Raw genomic sequence first — 26,596 nt, forward strand, 5'->3', positions numbered from 1 at the left:
TTGTCTGTTCAGATTCTGACCACCTGTATCACAGTCTGAGCTCTCATTCTCTCAGTTTGCTCACGTCTGGTGACATTTTAAACTCCCCGTGCGCTAAATTTTCAAACAGCCCCTGGCTTTATTAAGCAAGAGGAGGATAAAAGGCAACATCAAATAAAGAGATACTTTGGAGGCTAACATTAATGCAACAAGCATAGAGTCCTTATCCTGCCAGCAGAGCCTTAGCAACAGCTACAGTCATTTTTAAAGGAACATGTACATAATAAAATAAACACTCCCCATTTGCCAAGGCTGTATGGGAGGATGGGGGTCAGAGGGTGATGGAGTTTGAAGGATAAACTCAGCTCAACTTTGTTAGTCCCCGTTCCCTCATTCTTATTAACCTGCTACACCGGCTACAATGTGCCAAGCTAACGTATTCTGTATCTAAAACGTTATTAAAGAACCTGAGTGACTTAATTTCATTATTTAAAATGTCAGAAGCTTATATAAGCACCCCTTTATACAATAAACCATCCCACTATAGATAATTAACACTAATTTAACCATTCCTCACATTATTTGTGTAAGTTTGCAGTTAAGTCTGAAGGGCGCTGGCAGATCTTACAAGTGACATTACAAGTGGCATTTTGTCACATAAAATAATCAAATTCAGGACCACCGCTAAAGGCAAACCAACTTAATTTGAGAGGATTTTCAGGCCCCTGAAGTTGGCTTCTCAAGCCCTGCATACTTTCAGACTGTGAATCAACCTCAACAAGCTCTACCTATTGGAATCAAAGCAAGCCATTTGTAACCTTATACTTGAGCAGGGCTCCAGACTAACATTTTTTTACTAGGAGCATTGTAGCCCCTAACTAAAAAATGTTAGGGGCACAGGCAGAAAATTTAGGGGCGCACAACTTAAATCGACCTGCAACGCAATTTTTCACATTTCCCCCATGTTAACGGTTTTACTGATAAATGCTTTGGTAATAAATACAGAAACTACAATGTGCTGTTTTATTTTAGTTCACAGTCACATTTTAACTGAATGGTGCTTAACAAATGCACATTCAGAAATGTAAAAGTATTATTATTGTCAGTATACTGTATTATTGCCTCATACAGGCTCTCCCTCTTTCTCTTTTTTTTGTTTACACTGAAATAATTATATCTAAGGTGTTTAAACTTCCATGGAACGGGGAGTATCTAGGCTAACTAAGTATCTAACACCCAGTGTGGGAAATATTGAGTAATGAGGGAGCCAGAGAGAGGAGCTCACAACACTCACACAAGCACTATTGGTTTTTACGAGGTAAATAGTTCTATATTATTATTCTATTTTTTCATAGAAGTGGTCTCCGCTCTCTGCTGTCACATTTCTACCTCTCTCACCCAAGCGTGGGAGCAGTAGCAGCGTGTGGCAAATTTCGGAGCAGACGTTTAAAAATGCAAATAAATCAGTGAATGCACTACAGCACTGCCGAGGTCTATCAACACAGCTCCGACGACCGGAAGTGCATGCAAGTCGGGTTGAGACGTAAACAAAGTGAGGGAAAGAGAGGAGGGCTAACGGCAGGCTAAGGCTAACTCCTTATCAGCTATTACTACGCAGCATTTTCTTCACCAATGTACGTCTCACTGTCTTTAGCAAACAAATGGATGATCTTCGGCTGCAGATGCAAACTTTGTGTTCCCCGCAGTTCTGGGGTAGCGACTGCAACATTCGCAGTTCATGGAGTTCGTCTCATTACAGTACCTCAACCAGCTGAATTCTCGCAGCCTTCCCGAAAATGGTGTGTTCAGGCCTTTTTTTTTGACTGTGACACTGTAGACTCTGGCACTAGCACACTAGCCGCAAGTCGGAAAAACAAGTCAATAGTTTGCTTGCTCATTGTTCAGATGCACAGCAGGTTGTTATATCGGTTTCTTTCCCACAGACGTTTACGCACCCTCGATTATCTCTAGGACCCTCCCCCTCCACACATTAGCCACTTACAGTGGCCATTCCCTATCCTTCTCGCACTCATTGGCCTGCCACAGATTCCGGATTCATTGATGTGCCCCTTTCACGTTTAACGTGTAAAACGCTAAAATGTGACCATTTGGTCTGGAGCCCTGTTGAAGCAAACTACTTGATTAATGCAGCTTGTTGGGAGTTGCATTGGGCGTTCAGGGATGTTATAAGATAATTATATATGATTTAATTTTTTTATTTAACTTGAATGCACTTTATTTTATATATATTTACCATCACGGAACATGTAAGGTAAGACCAAACTATTTGGTCACACGTGTGTTTTTTGAGACGCTGTGAGTCGTTCCATGCTGCATCAGTTGACTTCCACTATGCCACACTACATGGAATAAAACAAGTTATTGTCGCACCCAAAGCTCAATTAGGTATCTACTGGGCTATTATTGGGCTGATAATGTATGCTGTAGCCTGATCCCAACATACATGTATGAGGCATTTTTAAAAATGATCTAAATTTATTGCAAAGTAACTTTCTTTTCTCCAGGATATTGGCCACACATCAAAATAATCTCTGCAAGATCTTGGTGGGACCACATAAAGCAAGTGCTGAGGAGAATAAGCAATTTGATGATTTATTTCAAAAACGTATAGAATATTTTTTTTCAATGACCTTCTGAGGTGCTGCCGTCGGCCTGGCAGTGTTCAACTCGTAGCGGTCAGCAAGAAAGATTTGTGATGCAGCCTTGGGCACATTCTTTGCTAGTGAAATAGAAGCCTTTAGATGAAGAGCATACATGTTCACATTGCCAGTGTTCACACTGAGTACGTTTACATGCACACCAATATTCCAATATTATTCAGAATATGACAATATTCCGAATTTGATACAGGTCATGTAAACAGCATATTCCGGTTGGATATTCCAAATAAGGCCTTTTTTTCAAATATAGCATTTTCCAAATTAAGACGTGGGATATTCCGGTATTATTCGGGTTTTAGAGGCATTCTTTGGACATGTATACAGCGCATTTGGAATATGCATCTCAATCGGGGTTTTAACCGCAGTTTACGGCCTCTTGCCTGTTAACGGCTTACAGTCAGCTCTGTGCGTTGCTACGGTTGCTGTACAAAAAAACAGCCAGCCAACAGTTTGCAAGGCTGCAGACCTGATAAAGGAGAAACACAGCTACTTTTAAACATGATCAAAGACTTGGATATCAACAGATCTTTGGATATGCACACACATTGCTACGACGACCTTTTCATGAAGGTGGTTGAAGGAATTAAAAGAAGGACGCTGTGTTTGCACGGTCCAACAAGTCCGCCACCGCTGGTAAACTTCGCAAAAAATCGGATTTTGCACGGCTACGGGAAGTTGAATATTCACTTTCATTAGCCATGTAAACAGCTTAGTCGGAATATCGTCTTTTTTTTTTGGAATAAGGGCAAAACCCAGAATATTATGAGCATGTTAACGTAGTCACTGTTGTTGTCAGAATAAATAATGAATTGTTGGACGTGGATCTGTGGTTCAATAGAACATAATGATACTCAATCCAATAATACCAACCCAACAGAGACAGGCCTATAACTCCAGCGAAGTCGTGGGACTGCACTGATGTAGTTCATTTAGACAGGTAGAGCACCAAGCACCAAAACAATTTCCAACCAAACAGCAACTCATTTAAGTTTTGGAAATGTGGGCCACTTTTATAGCAGTTTTCCTTCTCAGTCCTAGCTCATGTTGCAGGCAATTACTGTAGGTAGGCAAATATCACATTTGTATGTTGGCTGCAAATCTAGAAGCCAAAAGTATTTTATTCTGACTACGTTACATTACGAGGACTTTGACAAGGCCTTGTAACAATGCTGCAGATACAAATCCACTCTTGGTGGTTAAAGTAAGTGGGGGCTGCATGAAAAACTCTAACAGGCCTCAACCAAATTGTACCCTCTTAAGCTGGTAACCACCACGTTATTGTCTTGTTCTTTGTAGGATCTGCCTGGCTCAGGCACAGAGGGATGTGTTGTGTTGCAGGCATCAAGATAATTAAGCAGTCACAGTAGCTTTCCTGGAAGTTGACTGTATTAGTGAGATTCTTCTCTATTCTCACCTCTTCTTTCATTTTTTTTTTCTTAGTGGCAACTGTCACACAGAAAGCTTTGTACTGGGTGTGAATAAGAAGACATGCATGCTTAATAAGCAAGAGTAAAAAATTGCTCAATTCTTGTTTTAGCAATGTAGCTCTGCTTACTGATCTGAATGTCAAAGTGGCGGCTTAATTAAGCTGTCTGTCAACGCGAAGAGACAAACTGTGACATTTGTTATTGTGTGAGTAAGATCATCATCGGTTTAATTTCATACTTCCTATTAAAAAAAAAAAAGTCAGACACATCTGCAACCATACATCGAGATTTCACCTTCTGAACTCACTTGTCTAACACAGATTAACATCTATGACTTGCCAAAAGGATATTATGAGTTCATATTAAACACTGACAATCACTCTACTTGTCAGTGATATGTGCAGTTGTGGAAAGTAAAAGGGAGAGAAAAAAAAATGAGGAATGGTCTTCTACTTTCAGATTTACAGCCATGGGGTCACCAGTGGAAGTGGAGCTGGAGCAGAGTGGTGCAGAGCTCTCCTCCTCCTCCCTCCTGGCCTCCTTCGCCTCCCCTGCTCCCACCCAATTTCTTTTACTCTGTTGTTACTGCATATGGGTCATACTGCGATTGTGTGTACATGCAGGTAAATAAGTTCTCTTTTCCAGTGAGCGTATGGAAAGAAGTACTCAAACCTGTGCCTTTTTAAAAGTAGCAACACAGCAGAACAATGCTTCATTTAAAGTGAAAGGTCATGCTTATAACTTGCTGTTAAATTGTACTTGTGTGTCAAAGAGCACTTATTGTGAGAATTGATGCCTTGATTCATTTACCAGTAGGAAGTTTTTCTAATATTTTAGGTTTAACTATACAATGTTGATTTAGTTTAACTGAAACATGAGCTTGCTGTATAAAACACTTTTTTTGCAACTTCAAACTACACACTAAAGGTGTCATTGAAAAGTTCATACAATTGGTTTAACATAATTATATGAACTAGGGTACATGTACTTTCTTACGTTCTTTGCTCTTTTCACATCAGATACCTGCATGCAGCATATACTACGTGTGTGTGTTGAGGCATAAATAGCCTTAGCCCCAAGTAATCATTTACAGCATAGGATCCATACAGTACATTTTGTTTGAGGAATTGCACACGTGGTGCAGTTCCTTCCTGAAGTATATTTCGCAATATAAGCAATAGGTAGTGGTAATAGAAATGTTGAAATAATAGAATATAACTATAATTGTTTAAAATTGACAATTATTTCAAGTGAATAACAGTGCTAGGTAATATATATAATCACCAGTATGAGATATTCTTTTACTAAAAATAAAGGCAAGAAGAAGCTGTAACAAAACGTGTTGTTTCCAATAGTTTACCTGCGCTTCCCATAAGAAGTCAATGCAAGCTTGGCCTAAGCAGGAAGGCAGGATGTTTTTGATGAAGCAGTGGGCTTAATTTAGGTCCAAGCATTCTCAGCATCTGTTACCTAACTCCCAACGATCTTAACACACAGTGCAGGAGGCGCGTGCGTGTGTGTGTGTGTGTGTGTGTGTGTGTGTGTGTGTGTGTGTGTGTGTGTGTGTGTGTGTGTGTGATTATATGCTCATGTTTATGCAGGCAGGCGGGATATATATTCAAGAAACCTACACCGACACTTTGCCATGCTAACAAGACTAGAATAAATCCCCAATGTAAAGACATCCTCCTTTTTAGTTGGTGAATAACAATAATTGCAGCTTTACAACAAACTATTGTGATATGGTGTCTCTTTGATATGATTTTATTAATACTGGCTATTAAAAATAATAATCCCATTAACCGTGCCAAACACCCACAATCTGGATTTCTTCTTCTAAAAGAATTGGCTTAGTCGTAGCTCCTGCTTGGCCGTAAAATAACCAAACAGGCGTCTGTGTTGCCAGCAAACCAGCAAACCAGCAAAAGCAAAAGACGAATGCCAACAACCTCTGCCAAAGACTTCAGCTTGCACCCAGTGTTCTCTTACTGGTACATAGAGACATTCTCTGCCTACTTCTTTGAATCACAGAATTTTTTTTTGCCTGTATGAAAACATGTTTTTATTCACAACACTTGAATAAGAGCAAACTCTATTATGCAGCTACACTGTATAATAGAATTACATGAACCTACATGTTCTAGCCCCCTCTCTGTGAGCCTGAGGTGTAATCTGTGTTTGATGAGCACATGTATATGGTAAAAGGAGCAATGTTTTTTTTTTTTTAAACCCCTGTAACAGAACCTTGTGAGGCTCTGACCCCGAGCTTGTCGTCGTTTTAATGTTGCATTAAGTGAACGTGCTCTGACTCGTCGAGTGACTGCACAGAGGAGAGGCACGCGGTGGTCATGCATCCATAACGAATGGAAAGAAAAGAAGACCACACAGTAGCATGGTCAGATCAGGTTGTCAGAGACCATATTTAAAATCTGACCATAGGAGTCCAAGCCATAACTTCTCTCACTCGCTGTTGCACTACACTCCCGTCCTCTGCATCCCATATCTTCTTCATCTCGTCCCACTACCGGCTTATGGTCTTTTCTTCTTTTCCATACACTTTTATCTCTTCTCCCCCTTTACATATTCACATCTTTATTTCATTCACTACTTCTTGTCTTTCTTTCTCTCCATATGCCGTGCTTAACATCCAGAGAGGCAGCCGCTTTGGCGTCTGCCTGTGTTGTGTTTCACAGGCAGCATCTTCAGATTAAAATCATATTAGCTGGATTGTAAATGAATGAGAAGATGTAGTAACGATCTAAAAATATCACTTTAAACTTGGATTTTAAAACTATTGCTATGATGAATTAAGAAAATGTCTAAATTTTTCAGTTCTACATCATAATATTTAAGAAAAAAACAGGCATAGCTGTTGCTGCAGTGCTTACACAGGACTTAAAAATCCAGGTACTTATATTATCTGGTAAACAAGTCAAGACAAAACAAATGTGGGAAGTGGGGTAATGAACTGTATTTTTAAGAAGTTCTTAACATTTGAGAGTTTGGCTTAATTGGCTTGAAAATGTATGTCAGTTTTATTTTAAAGGTGCTACATACAGTACAGTCACTGGTCCCTGTGGTTGTTGGTAAGTAAATTGCTCCAATGCATAACTCAACTGCTAAACCACATTGCTATTTTTTTATGTGTAAAATGCGCAAGATACAATGTGTGTAGTTGCTTGAATACATCTAGGCTAGCGGTTAACCCTTGGTCTCAGACATTGTGGTAAGAGAAGGTGGTGTTGTAAGGCTAAACATGTCAAAGTCTGTATTAAAAGAGATTGAATAGATTTTTTTCATCCAATTCCTGGCCAAACAGCACACACGTTTATTGACTAAAGTGCTAGAGTATTTTTTTAAGCCATGAAATTGTAAATTCACCACCCGAGTACTTCAGATGGTCTGCATTTTGGGAAATCTGATGTATTGCTGCTCGGAAACTGTTAAAAAGCCAGTGATGGAGTTTGATTGATTTAAGAGGTGCCACACTGATGCTTATTCTCTAAGGCAGTTGTTCTCAAGTCGCGACCCCCCAGAATAATAAGGTTGGTGTCCACGACCCCCCCATCCCCCTCGAGAGTTACAAACGAGTAACGTAAGTAAAGTAAAAGAGTGTAAACTGCTGTTTCTACATACCTCCCTCCGCTGATTTTGAGTGTTTTTTTTGTGAATGCTCTGATTAATACATGTAAACAAATAATACTTTGCTTTAATGACAGTTTAGTTTTAGCAGCTTGCACCTAGTCTTGTCCAATGTGCATCAGGCTCTGTGGATTTTTGATGTAACTTTTTCTCTCCCCCTGACCAGCCTTCAGACTCCTTTCTGTGTTCAAGGACCTCCTGATTTACAAATGAAGCTCTGAATATAACACATGAAATGTACCAAACGCACAGTAATGTAAAAACCATTCCCCAGAATAGGGAGAGTCTAGAATGGTATTTCAATTTTTTTCTCCCCAACCATCTGGCGACCCCCAGAAATGATCTCGCTACCCACTTGGGGGTCCCGACCCCAAGGTTGAGAACCACTGCTCTAAGGCAGACCTGGGAGGCTGTCAGTAACTGTAACAGTGCTCTTGCCTCCATTCATCATGGGGAAAATGGCAAACGCCGCACAAATCAACTGGCATAAATGTCCATGCTTCTTTTCAGCTCGGTGGCTCAGAACCTATTGTGGAGCCACCATGGTGCCAACAACAAGACATGATGACATTGTCCCGTTTTCACGCTGGAGGCCTCCCAGTAAGGAGTGCTCTTGAATACCTCTTTAGTGTGACATGGAGTCGGGCCCGCAACCACCAGCGGAGCTGAGCTGGGCTGCAGAGCTGCTGAGACCTGCCAGACCCACATCTTCCCCTGCCAGGGGCCTCAGCTCGCAGTCAGAGTGAGTTAAAACCCATGCTCCTGACACACACATGCTAATCCTGAAACACACACACACACACACACACACACACACACACACACACACACACATAGCTTAAACATGTACAGTATGCATGCATGAATGCAGGCAACACATAGTGAAGCTTATGTGTACAACCATAAACCTATACACATGCAGACAGACTAAAAAAAAATCCTTTATGTAAGAATGCGGATAAATGCAAATGTATTCACACACTTGCCAGTACAACCACATTCTCATACATAATGATTCCCCACTAACAGTAAATGTTGCCCCATTGGACCAGTCAATGCATCAGGAAGGCCACTGCATGCTGCACAGCTACTTCTATAGATACTGTAAGTGCAAGAGCTTAGCAGAAAGTGCATGTCTGTGAATGAGTGAGCGAGTGAGTAAGTGACACACGGCATCAATATGTGACTGTATATATACCGTGTAGAAGGGAGCCTTGTGCATATGTTTTAGCTGCATAGTTGTGTCAGTATGTGCTTCTCACTTAATCTTTTTTCATCATGGCTCAGACAGGATCCCCTACACCCCATCTCAAGATGATGCAAGTAGTCTAAGTTTAGAGAGGGTAATCAATCTCACAAGCTCCTGGTTTAGTGCCCATGTTTCAGATTTTTATTTTCCTGGGAAAAAAGTTCTTCCACATGTAAGCCAATTAATTGTCTGTTTATAATAATGAAAAGTATTTAATAATTACCGGTAATTAAACATGTATGCGTCTACCCTGTAAACTCAACAATGGTGATTTTCATGTTTATATTGTACTACAGTTATGTGTTTACAGGTTTCCTATGAGTTGAATAAATTCCATGGCATCATGCCCTTACAAATTAATTTCATTTTGAAAATGAATTAGTGACAGGGCATCAAGGGCCGTTTTTTTTTAAACTCAAAGTATGAGGTAAAATCTTTCTGTGGCTACATTCATACGTCCAGGGTTTGCGCCCCACAACCAGATTTACTAAGGCAAATGAATTGTATTGTACATACTATATTACCACAATGACATGATCATCGTTAATAAGGAACATTGGGTCGATGATCACCAACAACGTGACTAACCTGTTTTTGTTTTTTTCTGCTGTGACAACATGAAGTGGAACTTTCAATGCCAACGTTATTCAACCAATAACCTTTGTGGCAACTGTAGTACAGTTGATGTATGGTTCAATTATGTAACTGTTTAAGACTAGGGGAAGATTGTAGTCATGGTAAATATACTACATGGTTAGGGTGAGGTTAAGTTTGGGTAACTTAAAAACACTTGGTTAAAGGGGAACTCCATGATGTCATTTAACATCAAAGACTGTTTACAGGTCTTGGGGAGTACTACGTGAAAAAAGTTGTATTTTGCGGCTCCAGAGGGATCTGCACAAAATCTTATGTATTGACTCAAGTGATGTTACTTGAGTCAGCGGCAGTTGGGTCTGAAGACTACTAGTTTGAAAATTAAAATAATTTGGGGGTGTGGAGTTAAAAAACAAGTGAGTTTACCAGACCTCTGTAGCTGCTCCTCATCTCTGCTTGAGGCTAGCATGCACTGACTTTACACACTGAGTGCATGTGTGGTGTCGTGTGAGTTTATCAGGGCCTTTAGACAACAAAACTGGTAGAAGAAACTTGAAGAAAGTTGAGCGGTGCATTGCCTTCAATTATAGAATATAGTTGTAGTTTATATTGCCGCGTATCTGGACATAATCATATTTACACACACTTGAGGGCTGACAAACCGTCTTTTTGGCTGGACGCTGTTCGAATGTATCTCACAGCAGTGTGCATGGTTTGCTATAGAGCTTGTGTCTACATTAATCTCAGGAATGGTGATGTGGCCCAGAGTTTAATAGAATGAGGCGTGGGTGTGGAGTAAGAGTCCCCCAGAGCAGAGTTATGGTCTTAAAGTACTAAAAAGCTTTTGACCCAGACCCTACGCACCCACTCACAGGGACACAGCACCTCTCTCCCAGCCAAACACATACTTTCATACTTTGGCTATGCAGCAAAGAAACACACACACTTGGATACACATGAAAAAAAACAGACAGAAGAAAGACAAGATATCAACTGAAACAACAAACATATTTTTCTCAGATGAAGATGAGCACAAAAAGTACCCAGCCACAGATGTCGTTGCGTTCGCTCTCCCTAGCTCTAACAAACACACACGTACACAGCAGAACACATCCTTGTTGTCTTGTGTTGCTCGTCAATGAGGAGCACATGACTTAAATTGGGTGTGGTGCGTGACCTCTTATCGGACAAAAGCGTCCCACAGAGAGAGCTGATGGGGGAGACTGTGCCTCCCCGCCTGTCCTGTCTGTCGGCAGTCATGAGGTCTCGATCCTGTTCGCCACGCTGTGTCTCGTGGTTCAAAGACCATAAAATGTTGGCGGCATGTTGTCATTAATCAGCTGCTTAGCCTGAGGAGAGAGGCATTAACTTGGAGAAAGGAAGAGCAAAAGACTTCTTTTTAAGGAGTTTAGCAAGAATGAGGCCTTTGAATATTGTTGCTACATCCTATAAATGTCTTACCTACAGGGCCCAATATCTCAGTGAGATTCTCTCAATGGTTGGTTTGTATTTCACTTATTTACCCTGAAGCCTCGACATGCTTATGCAGTCATGCAGAGCTAAATGCAAATATTACAAGTAATAGTGTATACTGTTTTGTCTCATTGACTGATCTCTTTTTAGTGTCTTACTGATGAGTCTGTATCATTTAACTGTCATAACGAGATAATCTGTATGCTATTTTAATAAGTCATATCATTCAGGGATTGTTTCTCGTCTCCTCAACATTGCTAGTCATACCTCACCAGTATCTCAGTACTAACATCCCAGCAGTACTGATGTTTTCACTGAAACAGTTTTGGACCCCAATTGGGCGAATACTATATATTTTAATGTTGCATCGTAGGTTTCACACTGCTAATAAAACTAATTGTTCATCAACTAGGGCAAGGTATCTTTTAGAAAATCAGTAAAATGGAGTCCAGTGATAAGAAAGGGAGAGGGGATGAGGGTTAAACGTTTACTACTGAACATCCTCTCAGAATGTTCCCCCTTTGATTTGGTTGATCGCTGAAACATGCTGGTAAAGTGTAACCAAAAGGGTGAAATCAAATTGAGCAGAAATGTCTGAAGGTGTGTGTGTGTGTGTGTGTGTGTGTGTGTGAGAGAGTGAGAGTGAGAGAGAGAGAGACGGCTGTCACATCACATGGTAGCGTCATTGAAAGACAGTGTCCTCAGGCAGCTGGCCACTTAGGGCACTCTAAATCGGTGTAGTGTTCACTATACAAGCTTACTGGGTTCATCCACTGAGATATGAAAGGGACCGATTGTCTGGTGCAGTGCTGATGGCTGTATAAAAATCAAGTGCAAAGGCTTTGAATCAGCAAGCCTACTGTATATGCTGCGACCATGGCTAATTGTGGAATGAATCGAAGGATGAATCGAGGGATGTAAAGGCAGATGCAAAGATAGATGGCTGTCCCTTTGAGGGATGGGTACCTTCAGGAGTTAATGCCCGAGTGGTGTACAGTGTTAAAGAATAAGTGGAGTAAAATAAGGTTTGTGAAATTTTTGATTTTTGGATGATGTATACTAATTATGTGAAAAATATTGAATAAAGATTCTGTTCAAAATAATATTAACTGTGTTGTCTCTGTGTAGAAAACTAGTTACTGTGTGTTTTAACTTTTAACTTGACAAAATGGAAAATGTCTCAATTGCCTCATATTAAGATAACACACACACACACACGCACACACACACACACACACACACACACACACACAAAACAGGTGGACACTATAGTTGTTAGCAAACACTCAAATAGGAGTAAATAGCACATTTGTTGGGGCACTACTTTCAGCCGCAAAATAATACACATTTCGTAATCTTGTGAGCATTTATGGCAGCAGGATGTTGTATGTGGTATTGACTCAAAACCAACAACAGTGCTCATGTTCAGCAGCAAGGGAAGGAAAATGTTATTCAGTACAATGGTGTGGCTCACTGATGTGTTTTTAATAGTTTTCGGAGAACAATGGCAATCTATGGCACAAAGGAATAAACTATATCAAGCTTTGGATACAAGGACCTTACTTGATAGTAGGATCAATCTTAGGATTTGTTTAAAAAAAAAAAAAAAGTACATCTGATAGGTCAGCTCATTTGTGTAAATTCTACTTGTGTATATATACGTAGTTTCTTGAGTTGCTGTGCAAGATAACTGCTATAAAATGTTGGTCCCCTGCTTTGGGTCCCCCTATTAAATACAGTAAGGCAACAAGTAAGATTCCTTCATTTAGGTCACATGTGAAAACACTGAGCAACTAAAGAATCGTTTACAGTATAACACACACAAACACACGCAAGCATATTTGAGGTAAAACCAGGAAGCTTATCCAGAGAATACACGTTATCAGGCTTCAACTGCTATGTAAAAAAAGTAATTGGGCCTCCATTGTCTATGCAAAGTAACAGCTAAAGAGACAGTCCCCTGAACTCATTGGGGAGAATAAACATGCAACTGGTCTAATGATCTAACTAACCTTGTTAGGTGTGATGTTGTGTGCGCACACACACACACACACACACACACACACACTGAGTCAGACATTCCATGCATATAAAATACACTTCTCTCTTACACAAATGTTTGATAAGCTAGGTCATTGTGTTAGTTTTTATGGTATGTTACTTGCTGCTATTTGCCAGCAAGACACATTCCCTTTACTGTTTTCTCAGGGAAAGAGGAACGACACAAATACTGCAACTTTGAGGGGTTTTAAAATAGACACTTTTTAATTGAAGCAGTTTTCAGTAACGTATGTGGTATGTGCTGATATTACTGTTATTCAGCATCTGTGGTGAGGGTTTATGTGAGTTTTATTCTTATGGCAAAGTTAGGCAAACCACAAAATTCCTTCAAATCCCTCCACCAAATTATTAACTGCTCCGAACAAAACAAATTGTTAGTTGCTTGGAAAGGTCACATGAAGTTTAGTTTGAATTAAAAAAAAGAGAGCTGATGGACATAAGCAGGATCTCATCGCCTTGACAGGGAGCAGTGTCCCTTTGATTTTATTATCAATTCCTCACTCTTTTGAAATTAAACCTTATGAAACCTCACTGTGGGAAAGCACCTATCTAATGAATTCAAAGAGAAAAAAAAGGAGAAAAAAATTATTTAACTTCCAATTATCCTACTTATCTAATTTTTTTTTTAAACAACTGGTTCCACCAAACACATGAAAAGCAGTTTAACTGTTGAAGGCGGGTAATGCACCCCACCCAAAGAGCTACATCATGTGGCCCATTAATAAAGCCTATGAGCCACACACTGGAGCTGCATCTCACGCCTACCCATAATGCCTACGGGCCTGACCCAGGAGCTGCATCAGGAGGCCCGGTCGTACAGCCTGCGATTCACACCCTGGAGCTGCATCGGAGGAACTGCTCACATGGTCCAGCGGGACCAGTCTAGGATTTGCAACAATGCAGACACGCCTTATCCGTGCTGCTTTTCTGCCAGACACTGAACAGACACATGCAGATAAAACAGCAAAGGCACAAAGCCAGATTAACTCACACCTACGAACTTTAAAATACAGTTCCTCGTATCCTATATTCAAAACACCAGCTGTTAACAATAACTAAATGGGCTTAAATGTCCGCGGTAACTTGTGTGTTTATCATCGGTAAATATACACAGCTGTTAGCATCCAGTGTAGCTAGTGAACAATGCTGGCAGCTCCACACCTCCAGCACAAGGGACACATTACGAGAAATAGGAGGAGGAACTGGCCCGCTCACTCTACAGACCCTAGTGTGTGTGTGTGTGTGTGTGTGTGTGTACACTTGTGAGTGTTCAATGTAAAATGTCCTCATCTTAGAGTAGGATGAAAACTGATAGCAAGTCACAATGATGAGAACATGCTTGCAAAGTGTAAAAGCAAAAATTTAAGATTAACTAATGCAGGCAAACTAACTTGGCTTCAAGCTTCAAGCATAATCACTCGTTCCCTTGACCATCACACATTCTCTTGCTTGCATTAGTCAAGTCCCACAGAGGGAGATGATGTTTCAGATGCAAACAGAGCGGTGCAATGCTCACTCGCTGGCATGTTCCATTGCCTAACCTGTTGATCAGGCTCTTTCTCAAAAGGCCTGAAATGCATACAGTATTTCACCGTTTCTGTTAAAAGCGGAAGGTGGTTTGTCTGCCAAGGACCCCGAGCTAAAAGGGATTCATTTATTTTAAAATTCCCATAAGCTGGGCAAATTGTAGGTATCAAACACTGACAAACTGGTTAAGTTTGTGCAAATCTGCACGCGGAATCGAATCACCAGTGAGCAGAGTTTTGAGCCGCAGTAAGCAAAAAAACCTATTTTTGCCTTTATAAACGCAAGATGTTGATAATGATGTGGGTGAAAGGCTGAACAGACAACAAGCAGTTGCCAGAGAATGAATAGCGTCTGTCTGGGTTTTGCAAGAGTATGAAATCTCCAATTTCAACAGCAATCCCTATGGCCTACAGCGACACATGACCCCAACACTGCACTTGGTCACTGGTATAGTTTGCTATGAACACACACCCACACACATACACAGGAGGACCCCCCACTCCCTCGGCGATCACTGTCTCTTAGTGATCCCTTTTTTTCGGATGGCCGCCGCGAGTAGCAGACGGTTTTGCCATCCCTTTCCCAAAATAGCCACCCGTTAGCACAGCCAGGTCAGATGGTTTTGAAACATCCATGGCAAATGGTGCTGGAGTGGAGGGGTGGAGGGGACAACAAGTGTGTGACCACCTCTTGGAGAGCACCAGAGAGGCGGTCATGGGTGGTTCTCAAGTGGAGGTTTCTTTCACACTTGGGTAACAATGAGTGCTGAGGAAGAAAGAGGGGTGTCTAAGAAAACCTGGCATTGTGTGCGTGTGCAAGCAACAGGTGGTGGACATTTGATTCATAACATTTTAACATATAGATATAGAAAGCCAAAGTCATGACGCCACATCCGGGTAAGCCTCTATTCCACTAGCTTCTGTAACTCAATGCAATCTAGGCATGGGCCGGTATGAGATTCTGACAGTATAACCTTCAGAAAGAAATATCACGCTAACTTATGGCCCAATTATCACCGACACATTGGCCAACTTTAAACAGGTGGAGGAGCAACTGTGCTACACCAATAAGTTGCACGTGAATACCACAATATGGCACAATACACACTTAATGTCTGGTAACAAACCTTTTGTTTGTAACCAGTGGAGTGATAGAGGTATTTATACTCTAGACCACTTATTCAATGAGAAAGGTATGTTGAGTTTTGAAGACCTGAGAGCTAGTTTTGAGGTCCCCAGGACATCCTTTTACTTTTCTCTTTGCTTAAGATCAGCCCTGAAATTTTATGGATTGCCATACAGTCTTGAGGTGCATCCAGTCATTAAATAGTTCTTTGATTTTCACGTGAGAGGATTAGTGTCTGAGATTTATGCTAAGCTGTTGCAAGTATCCATAGGAGAACTCCCATTGGTAAAAAAATGGGAACGAGAGCTGAGCCCTGAGGGGAACACAATTAACTGGGAGACAGTTTGGGACAATATTTTCCACTGTTCAAAGAACCCAAATCACCAGTATATCCACTTCAACATATGCCATAAGACATATTGGACTCCCTAGAAGAGATATGTCTTGGAAGCCATTCCCACTCCCTATTGTACGTTCCGTCAACCTGAACAAACTTTCCTGCATATGGTCTGGGAGTGTGAACAGGTACATGAGTTCTTGCATAAAACAACATCAATACTATCTGATGTGATAGGATGTCCAATTCCTACTGACCTGATTGTTCCGTTACTTAATGATGACTCTAAATTACACCGGCTCGAGAGACAGAGGAAGATTTGGCTAGCCGGCTCAACTGCAACCAAGAAAATGATAACTCAATGCTAGCTCCCCCGACTCGCTTTGTATAAAACAGTGGTTAGCGTATTTTCTAGACATAGTTATGCTTGAGCTCGCTACAGCAAGGATTAACAAAGCCAAATAATCAACTATCAACCTATGGCAAAGCACAGCAGACCTAATGACCTCGGCACCACAAGAACTAGAGGAGAGTGATTAGGCAAGGCGTGATTTCTGTTTGTTTGTTTTTCTGTTTTATGCACCATATGACACTGACTGTCATACATTGTGGTGTTTATTCTGTATGTCTGAATAAATGGTGCTAATAAACAGTTGATCCCAAAAAAAGAAAAAAATATCACGATTTCAAGGTATTACGGTATTGCAATTACAGCTATAAATGTACAGCGAGGAAAATACGTATTGAACTATAATTTATTCAACATTTTTCTCAGTAAAGATATTTCTGATGGGGCTACAGGCATGACATTTTCACCAGATGTCAGTTATCCACACATACAAAGATATCAAAATAAATAAGTCCATAAATTAAGTTGTGTGTAATAAAGTAAAATGACACAAGGAAAAAGTATTGAACACACTTGCTGAAATTAATTTTATACTTCAAGACAAGCTTCAAGACACCTTCAGTGATGAACTATAGGCTCAGCCCCCTCTGCCTACACAATACAAGAGCTCTCTGGTTCACATTTCCAACGCAGCCTCCTCCATATGTTTTATTTGTATTTCATTATCTCTTTTTTTCCCCCCCCATCTTTATTTTTTTTGTTTGTTGTTGTTATTATAGTGGTCTTGTCTGGTGTCCATATGGGCAGATATTGTGCATGCATGCACTGATGCTTGAGTTGCCCTATGACTGTTTAGTAATGTGAGGAATCTTTTCATGCTTCTTATTCATCACTGGTAACCTGTACTTATGTTTAAAATCAATAAAAATTTCCAATCACAAAAAAAGAAAAGCTTCAAGACACCTCCTGTAGGAAGAAACAAGTCGCACACATTGCTCAGCTGTGATTTTTGCCCATTCTTCCACACAAACTGTCTTCAAATCTTGAAGGTTCCGGGGGGTATCTTCTATGAACTCTGATCTTCAGTTCTTTCCAGAGGTTTTCAATTGGATTCAAGTCGGGTGATTGACTGGGCCATTCTAACAGCTTGATTTTCTTTCTCTGAAACCAATTGAGAGTTTCCTTGGCTGTGTGTTTGGGATCATTATCTTGCTGAAATGTCCACCCTCGTTTCATCTTCAGCATCCTGGTGGATGGCAGCAGATTCTTATCAAGACTGTCACGGTACATTTCTCCGTTCATCCTTCCTTCAATTATATGAAGTCTTCCAGTGCCAGATGCTGAAAAACAGCCCCACACACCCCCCCACTTCCAAACTTCATTGTTGGTATGGTGTTTTTAGGGTGATGTGCAGTGCCATTTCTCCTCCAAACATGGTGTGTGCTATGACAGCCAAAGAGTTCAATTTTGGTCTCATCTTACCAGATTATACTCTCCCAGTATGTCATTGGCTTGTCCAGATGTAGTGCAGCAAACATTAAGCGAGCTTCCACATGCCTTTTCTTGAGCAGTGGTGTGCTGCGTGGTGTGCGTGCATAGAGGCCATGGTGGTTGAGTGCATTACTAATTGTTTTCTTTGAAACAACTGTACCTGCTTCTTCGAGTTCTTTCTGAAGATCTCCGCAAGTAGTCCTTGGTCTTCGACAACTCTTATAAGTATTCTATCGACTCCTCTGTCAGAAATCTTGCGAGGAGCACCTGATCGTGGCCGGTTAGTGGTGAAATGATGTTCTTTCCACTTCTGGATAATGGCCCCAATAGTGCTCACTGGAACTTTCAGAAGTTTAGATATTCGTCTGTAACCAATGCCAGCTGTATGTTTTTCTACAATAAGCTTGCAAAGGTCTTGGGACAGCTCTTTGCTTTCACCCATCATGAAATACTTCTTATGTGACACCTTGGTAATGAAAAACCTTTTTATAGGTCATCAATTAGGACTAATCCAGCTATTAATTTGCACTAATAGGGGGCCAGATTGCTTCCTAAATACTGACTGATTTCAGCTGGTTTATTGGCTTCCCATGCATTTTTACACCCCTTTTTATTCATGCGTTCAATATTTATTCCCATTATCATTCTACTTATTACACATAACTTTTGTCACGGACATACATGTATTGATTTCTTTGAAAAGTAGGTTTCACTTTGGCTCTCTGAGTATAGTACATATGTAGTAAAAATGTACGTATGGGTATTACAGAAAAAATGTTAAGGGAAAATGTGGGGTAAAATTGCTTACAGTACCCCAAAAGTATATTTGTTAAAGCTCCAAACATTCAGATGGCAAACAGTGGTTTCTAAGAAATAAATAAGGATTTGTGTTTTCACAGAGTAGTAAGAACCATGACAAGTGGACTTATGAACTTCAACTCCAATACATTTAGCTGACAAATTTATAGGCAGTAGTGAGCAATCACATGCACCATTTGGTTTGACTGATGTCGCATCGAAGGTACTTTCAGCCATGCTAGCACACACCCTGTGGAGGAGTTGGCTAACAGTTAAAATGATCTGGTGCCAGGCAAACCAGAAGATAGAACTTACTCTGTGTCTCTTTCACATGCAAGCTTTTTGATTATTGATTCAGATAAGTAGGCCGAAGCTTTGTCTTCTAATGACTTAATCAACTCTTTTTCTTTCATACCATTCACCCTCCCTCCATGTCTACCTTCAGGCACCAACCGTGGCTTGAACATGTTGAGTCACGTTGGAACAAAAAGCCCCATTCACACACACACACACACACACACACACACACACACACACACACACACACACACACACACACACACACACACACACACACACACACACACACACACACACACACCCTTTTTTGTCCTAAATGACACACCATCATGGTCCCTCACTGGCCTTTTCGCAGGCATAAGCTCTGGTCAGGGGTGATTTATTCATTTTATTGACTTATTTTCACAACGTTGAGAAAACTGCAACTCACCAGAGGGCTGGTTAGCTAAGCTTTTATTTTTAAGTTCTATTTCTTTCCCTTTGGCACTATTCGATTAGTGATCCAAAAATTAATTTGTTTTATCTGGTTTTGTGTCTTCTGGTTGTTGTTTTTTTATAGTGTGTATTATATTAAGCTGATCTCCGTACGTAAGCAACTGAAAATAAAAACTCAATAGAAAAACCAAGGTTTCAACATGAATGATGTTAATGTCAATCATGGAAGAAGTTAGTACTCAAAACCTTTACTTGAGTAAAAGCACCAATAACACAATGTAAAAATACTCAATTTCAAGTAAAAGTCCTGTATTCCAAATTTTACTTAAGCAAACTAGAAAAATTCAAAACTTCAAAACACGTTTCTTCTCTGTAAATGCAAGGATAAGCTGCACACATTATAATAATGATGATATGTGAACGATAATATACTGTATATGCTACTACTTAATGGGAAAAAAAAAAATTATAAAAACAAATCACAAATTCTTGTAAAGGCCTTTTTACTGATGTGCTATTTTAAGGAGATTTACAGGATCTCCACCATTTTGCCTTTATCATGACAGCAGTATAAAACATGTTTTCTCTAAGCACTGTGCCATTATTCACACCAGCAGTCTACATATGAGGAGTCTCTGTGCAGGTCACAATATTTGAGTCACACACTAGTGTGTATGCCATATATAGACTGTGACAATAGGTTCATAAAGAGACAGTTCACCGTCACCTTTATGGCCTTTTGATTGATTTCTGAACTGCCTTCTATTTTGAACAGGAATCCTGGCAGATGTGAGTTGGTGAAAATTTTATTCTTCAGACACTTTTTTTTTATTAACTTTACTTTTGAATGTAATGGTAAGTTTATCTTTTGCTGCTCAGTTTTAAACTAAAAGTGTGCTCCCAAGAGAGACAGTCGCAAACAAAAGGAAATTAGGGATGGAAAAGTAAGAGGCCTCTCAAAGAGTTCAGTTAAGCTAATTTGCCTGGAAAAGCTTCCTTCTGTGCATGATAGTTTTCTCTGGGCATGGGGGTCAAGTTCCCAGTCAGAAAATGAGTAGATTATTCAGCACATTTGCTTTGATACTGCGAGGAGGGGCTCAGGGGCAGGAGCAATCCCTGGGGGAAACTGTCTACCTGTGAGTTATTAGACTATTATTCAAACACACAAGGCTTCTACTGCCAACATCCATTCCTGTAGGCTAACTGTTGTTGCATGTTGCCACCTGCTTAAAAAAATACATACTAAAATCATCTTTTATACAGGCCAAATGCACACATAATTATGTTTAATATAAAAGAGCATTTCAATTAAGTCTCTACATCTACATGTAAAGTGTCAAGCTTCCCCACAGCAGATTTTCATATTTATGCTAGAAGAAAAGTCAGATGATCACCAAAGTCATTAGAATTTGACGTCATCTAGAGAATCATGAACGTCTGTACAAAATGTCATGGGAATTTCTGCAGTAGTTGTTGAGATACTTCAGTTTGGAAGTGGTGGAACGACCATGCCTGAAGCCAAAGAAAGAATGTCTATGTTTCTATGAACTGAATGAATATACAGCATGGTGAAGAAAACGTCTACAGTTAGTACCCCTGGAGGACAGATCTATACACAGTATAATGGCAGCACAGTACTGTTTGAGTAAAGCTGGCAATCAGTTAGAGACACTGTGGTTGACTGTACAAACTTTCAACATATTTTTTCTTGTGAACCCAGACAGATTTTTCAGACTATTGTGTTTGCTTATCTGCAGCATGAGTTGCATCATTTAGAGTAATGTACCATAAAAATGATGCAACTCTCTCACTTGGCATGAAAAATACATATCTACTGGCTACTGTGTATTTCATCCTTACATAGCAGGGGTACAGCAAGGCTTTAGGCCCCTGTTAAAAAGCAAAGTTTTACATGCCAATTTTCTCAGAATATTTGAGGCATATTTTAATCTTCCTTTAACTCTCAATTGGGTCCTGACCCAGATTTAGAGAAAAAAGCCTGTAGGGGACTGTGTAGACCTACAGCACAGTGTACAGTGTGTGTAACACTGGCAGGGTGTGGTGAGAACAGGAGCCATGATGCAGAATACCAATAAGAAAGAGGAGAGCTTAGAAAGCAAGGATGACTCAGTGTCATCACCCAGACTGTATCTCAGTACAAAAGGGGCTGGGGTTAAACCCTGTCTCCCCACACCCACTCTCTATCTCTCCCATCCACCCAGACAGGGTGAGGAAGAGACCAGAGGGTGGTGGACTTCACCAAACCCTACATCAACCCAGATTCAGAACAAGCCAGCACCAACTTAGTGTGAGTCACAAAGGAATTTTCCTGACATATTTTTAACCAAAGACAATCTTTCTTACTTTCAACTTCCTATTTGAGATGTGTGGTAAGTAATCTAGGTCATGTGCACCAAGGCCTACAAGTTTCGGCTTTACTGAAGACACACCTTACTCAATATTAGCGATCATCTAAATATATATAAATCTGCACTTGTTTCCTATGATTATAGTGTTTCATCAGACAACTATTTAAATAAAAAAAATTTGTCTAAAATTATGACTTAAAAGGTACTGTACTAAGCAGGTTGGTCTGTTGGGGTTTGGAAACACAGCATTCAAAGTTGGCAGCAGTGAATCAAGAGTGTTTCACAGCGTTTACATTCTAAAGCACAAATAAAACACACCCACACCGTCGCACAACCCTGCGGTAAGATGCCCCATTGCTGGATTTTGTGTGAATGCAGAGCTTCATCCTGTCGCTGTATGGTTGTGTTTGTGTCGGTCAAACAGAAGCAGCACAAACACATGGTGACAGCGATGTGAACGGGCTGGACACACCCTGTGGGCTGTTATTGGCTGGGGGTTACACACTCATGTGGGGCCCACAGACTATGATTGACGCCCAGAAAAGTCCCGAACAGAGCAAAATAAGAAAATACAGGCAGAGGGCAGGATCTCAGCAGAAACAGACACCGCCACACAATTCTAGTGGGTCATTAGTCAGGATTGATAGGGATTCATTTTATTATTTTATTATGAGTCTATACATTTTTTAAATTTTTTTTTATAAAAATGCTGCTTAGTATGCCTTTAATGGTAGTTCTTTGGTCTTAATCCACTGAATGCCTTCGCTCCACTTAGATCCCTTTCCAGACCAGACATACGTTAACATCAGAGAAGTCCAAATGTCTTGACAAACCAATGTGCAGTCTGACTGACAAGACAACCTGTGTACATATGTCTTCTTATTTGTCACACCTTTACAGTGGGTCATTTCATCAAACAGATATATCACAAGTGTTGCACAAGCCATTCAATTAGCTCTGTGGATGACTCTGTGTGTGTGTGTGTGTGTGTGTGTGTGTGTGTGTGTGTGTGTGTGTGTGTGTGTGTGTGTGTGTGTGTGTGTGAACTGAGCTTCTGTGATAGTGTCTCTGTGGGTGTTTTCTGTGTGTCTGTGAGTGTGTATCGGAGGGCCGTAGGCTCAAACTATTAAGATCAGTATAGTGGTTAGATATGTGATCTGAAGGATGATACTTCAGAAATAAGAACAAAGCAGATGCTGTTCCAGAAAAGGAACTGTGCGGGGCCAACATACAAGCCCTGGGGGACCCCCCCAACAATGCTAGCTTCAGAGCAGCTATTGTAATTGGCCAAATATATTACAGACAACAGTTAAACCTCATTCACTATAAAGCACTGCCAAGAAAACCTGCTGCTATTATTGGCACATTTAATGATCAGGACTTGATATTTCTGACAGAAACTATCAGGGACTTTTGGTTATGTTGAGTGTGTGGCATACAGAAGTGGTCGGTGAATTAAAAAAAAAAAAAAAAAAAAAAAAGGAAAGATAATGCAGAGCAGAATTAAAAGATAAACAGAGATAAAGACAGCAAGATCATACAAGAGACGAAGATCAAGTGGCATTATTTTAGAAGAAAATTTTAGAACAGTTAGGAGAGATGGAGAAAGACTGAAAGTACGAGAGGAGAAGACCAAGATAAACCTGAAGAAATCAAAAGAAGAGGAGGAAGGAGGAGATGGACAAAAAGAGGAGTGTGTCAGTCAGCAGATTAAGGGGAGTCAAGACATCTCATTCATTGCTAAATAACTACAAAAACACACAGGACAAACAAGAACAAAAACTATGTATCATCAGATGTACATAACGCATACCTTTACAACACTGATGGCACATAGTCCAACCGTGCCAGAGCTGAATTAAGAAAAGCCAAAATTTAGAAGGCCGACTGGAAAGGAATGCCAAAGCTACCATTTTAATGTTCCGGAGCTACAGTTTAGCCACGATGACACATTAAACCTGAATAAAAAAGCCAAGTGGTCAGACAAGAAGCAACATGAATGAGAAGTCCTCCAGAAAACCGTTTGTGTCTGCAAATCATTTAAAATCCTGCTGGCATCCAGGAAGTCTGAGTAATTTAAATATTTAAAAAATGTGTATGTATATATATATATATATATATATATATATATATATATATATATATATATATATATATATATATATATATATATATATACACACACACACTGTTTATTAGAACTATTTCAAATTTAAACCTAACAAATAAAGTTAATTATATAAATATATATACTCTTTATTAGAACTATTTCAAATTTAAACCTAACAAATAAAGTTAATTATATAAATAGGTGTAAAATGCATGTATAATGGCGATCACTATATATATATATATATATATATATAAGATATATTAAGATAACTAATATTGTTATTAAACAGTGAAAAGAAAATTGCAAATTGTTCCTGTGATAAAATTAATTATAGCCTACACTGTCTTATTAAACAGTGAAAAAAAAATGTAATAATAATGATTTTAATGTTTATATTAGACTGTAATCATTTCCTTTCATATATATATAATTTTACAGGAGAAAACAAATTAAGACATTTTTGTTAAGGAAAGCAACTCTTTTTCCATTATACCAATATGAGATATCTATTTTATAATCATAAAATTAGTGCTGTCATTTAAACGCAAACCCATTTTAACGGCGTCAATTTTTTTTTATTGCAAGATTAACGTTCTTTTTGGCCCAGCAAACTTTGTAGTTTTTTCACATGCTGTTGCAACAACTAGTAACATTAGAAAAACTACCGGATCTAGCTAGACCGGACCAAATAGCAACGCAGATTTCGGTGCCTTATTTAGGTGCCACTTAGATGCCTATGCTTCTTTCTGATGCTCCGAAAACGGACGTTAGAGGGAACTGAAACATTGCTGCACAGGAGGCCAGCCAACACTACACTTAGCAGCAGGTAACGTTAGCCTACCGTTAGCTAGCAGCTGGATTAAATATGGTTTACAGCTAAAAGGTGTAAAGTGTGTCTGTATTTCACTGAAGAGGACTCCAACACCGGACTGTAGCTGCCATTGTCTGAAAAACACAGTCATGATGTTATGTTGCTCGCCTCGCCAGCCTCGTGGTGCATTCACCGTTTTGTGCTCCTGTTTTTTTTAGATCAACTTTTTATTGTTTTATATTTTTGAACATACAGAACAGACAAATACAATTGAACAAGGTGCTCCTTTTTAATATATATATATATATATATATATATATATATATATATATATATATATATATATATATATATATATATATATATATATTTCGGTTCAGGCACCGTTTTAAAAGTATCTTATGTTAAGAGCATTAAAATGAGAAAAAAAATAATGGGACAAAAATAAATCAAGGGACATTTAAAATAGATAAAATGTGCGATTAATTGCGAGTTAACTATGACATTAATGCGATTAAATATTTTAATCGTTTGACAGCACTACATAAAATATATAAAATACTAACATGTTTTTTTTCTCCAGCCAAATAGGTATTTGAAAAGACGGACATCATTGTGTCAGAAAGGCATTACATTTTATTTACGTTTTAGGTGCTGAAAACCTTACAGCATAAAATCAGCATTACTCTCTTTATCTTATATTTTCAAGAACTCACAGCCTTGAAACTGTGCTACCATGTTTGCAACTGTGCTTGGCAGTAACCGGCTCCAGCACGACAGCGCAAGCACATAAACATGTATGAGTTCATAAATATGAGCCCATTCGGTCGATCTTCAACAAATTTCTCTTTTATTGCACTTATTGAACCCAGTACATCTGAAATAGCTTAAGGCCTTGATCCAGCCAAATTCTCAGAAAAAAAGTAATTTTCGCTCCATTTTCAGCAGACCTTGGTTTGCGCTTTGGCAGCAGGAGCCGAGCCAAGCACATTTCTCTGAGTCATCAAAGAGGGGGGAGGAGAAAGAGGAGGTGGAGAAGAAGAAGAAAAAGGGGGAGGAGGAGAAGCAGGAGGTGGCAAGTCCGGAGTTCCCCTCTCACTCTTGCAGGCGAAGGCCTACACTGAGCAGCAACAAGCTGAGAAAACCATGCTCTATTGTTTCAGCCCCGCTGGCAAAGTGAGCCTTCCTGAAACTCAGCAAATAACACACACACACACACACACACACACACACACACACACACACACACACACACACACACACACACACACCTGCCAAAGTGGTAGAAAGCTGTTGTGTGAGAATCTTACTTTCGTAGAATCTGTTGTTTGCTTTGCCTGGAAGCCTGACAAAACATACTTCAAACACAACCTAAAAAACAAAACAAAATCGATGAGAAAGTGTTCCCTAAAGCATTTGTAACTGAAAAAATAACATAATATTCAATGTGTCTCTAATGACAAGTTAGATTAGTGTTGCCTCAGTGTAGCAATTAGGTAGATGGTGCGTGTGACAAGTTAAAATTATTAATCCTCAAAAATACATAGCTCTAAGTAAACAAATTAGAAAGATTATTTTTTGGGCATTTTCAGCCTTTATTTTGATAGGACAGCTGAAGATACGAAAGGGAAGAGAGAGGGGGGGTACCACATGCAGCAAAGGGCCACAGGTCAGAGTCGAATCCGGACCCGCTGCGTTGGTGAGTAAACCTCTATTTATGGGCGCCCGCTGTACCAACTGAGCTTTTCTTTGAGAAAAGAACAAAGAATGGCACTGAACTCATTCTTAAAAAAGGAACATCTGTTCGGAGTTTTGCCGACCGGATCTGCCAAAAA

General features: G+C 39.8%; 1 protein-coding gene across 4 annotated transcripts in view; it reads right to left on the reverse strand.

The window, feature by feature from the left end:
* The window catches only part of LOC114565382 (uncharacterized), a 68,116-nt gene that overhangs the window by 13,188 nt on the left and 28,332 nt on the right, over positions 1–26,596 (reverse strand). The window contains exon 5 of one of the 4 annotated variants that reach the window (XM_028593425.1): positions 7,013–8,511. The exons of 2 other annotated variants lie outside the window; for them this stretch is intronic. In XM_028593425.1, the coding sequence (XP_028449226.1) occupies positions 8,355–8,511 (157 nt within the window). In that variant the 3' untranslated portion in view covers positions 7,013–8,354. Of the gene's footprint in view, positions 1–7,012; positions 8,512–26,596 lie in introns of those variants that run through there. One more of the 4 variants, XM_028593404.1, reaches the window with a different exon arrangement.

This window comes from Perca flavescens, chromosome 2 (assembly GCF_004354835.1).
Source record: "Perca flavescens isolate YP-PL-M2 chromosome 2, PFLA_1.0, whole genome shotgun sequence".
Classification (NCBI taxonomy): Eukaryota; Metazoa; Chordata; class Actinopteri; order Perciformes; family Percidae; genus Perca; species Perca flavescens.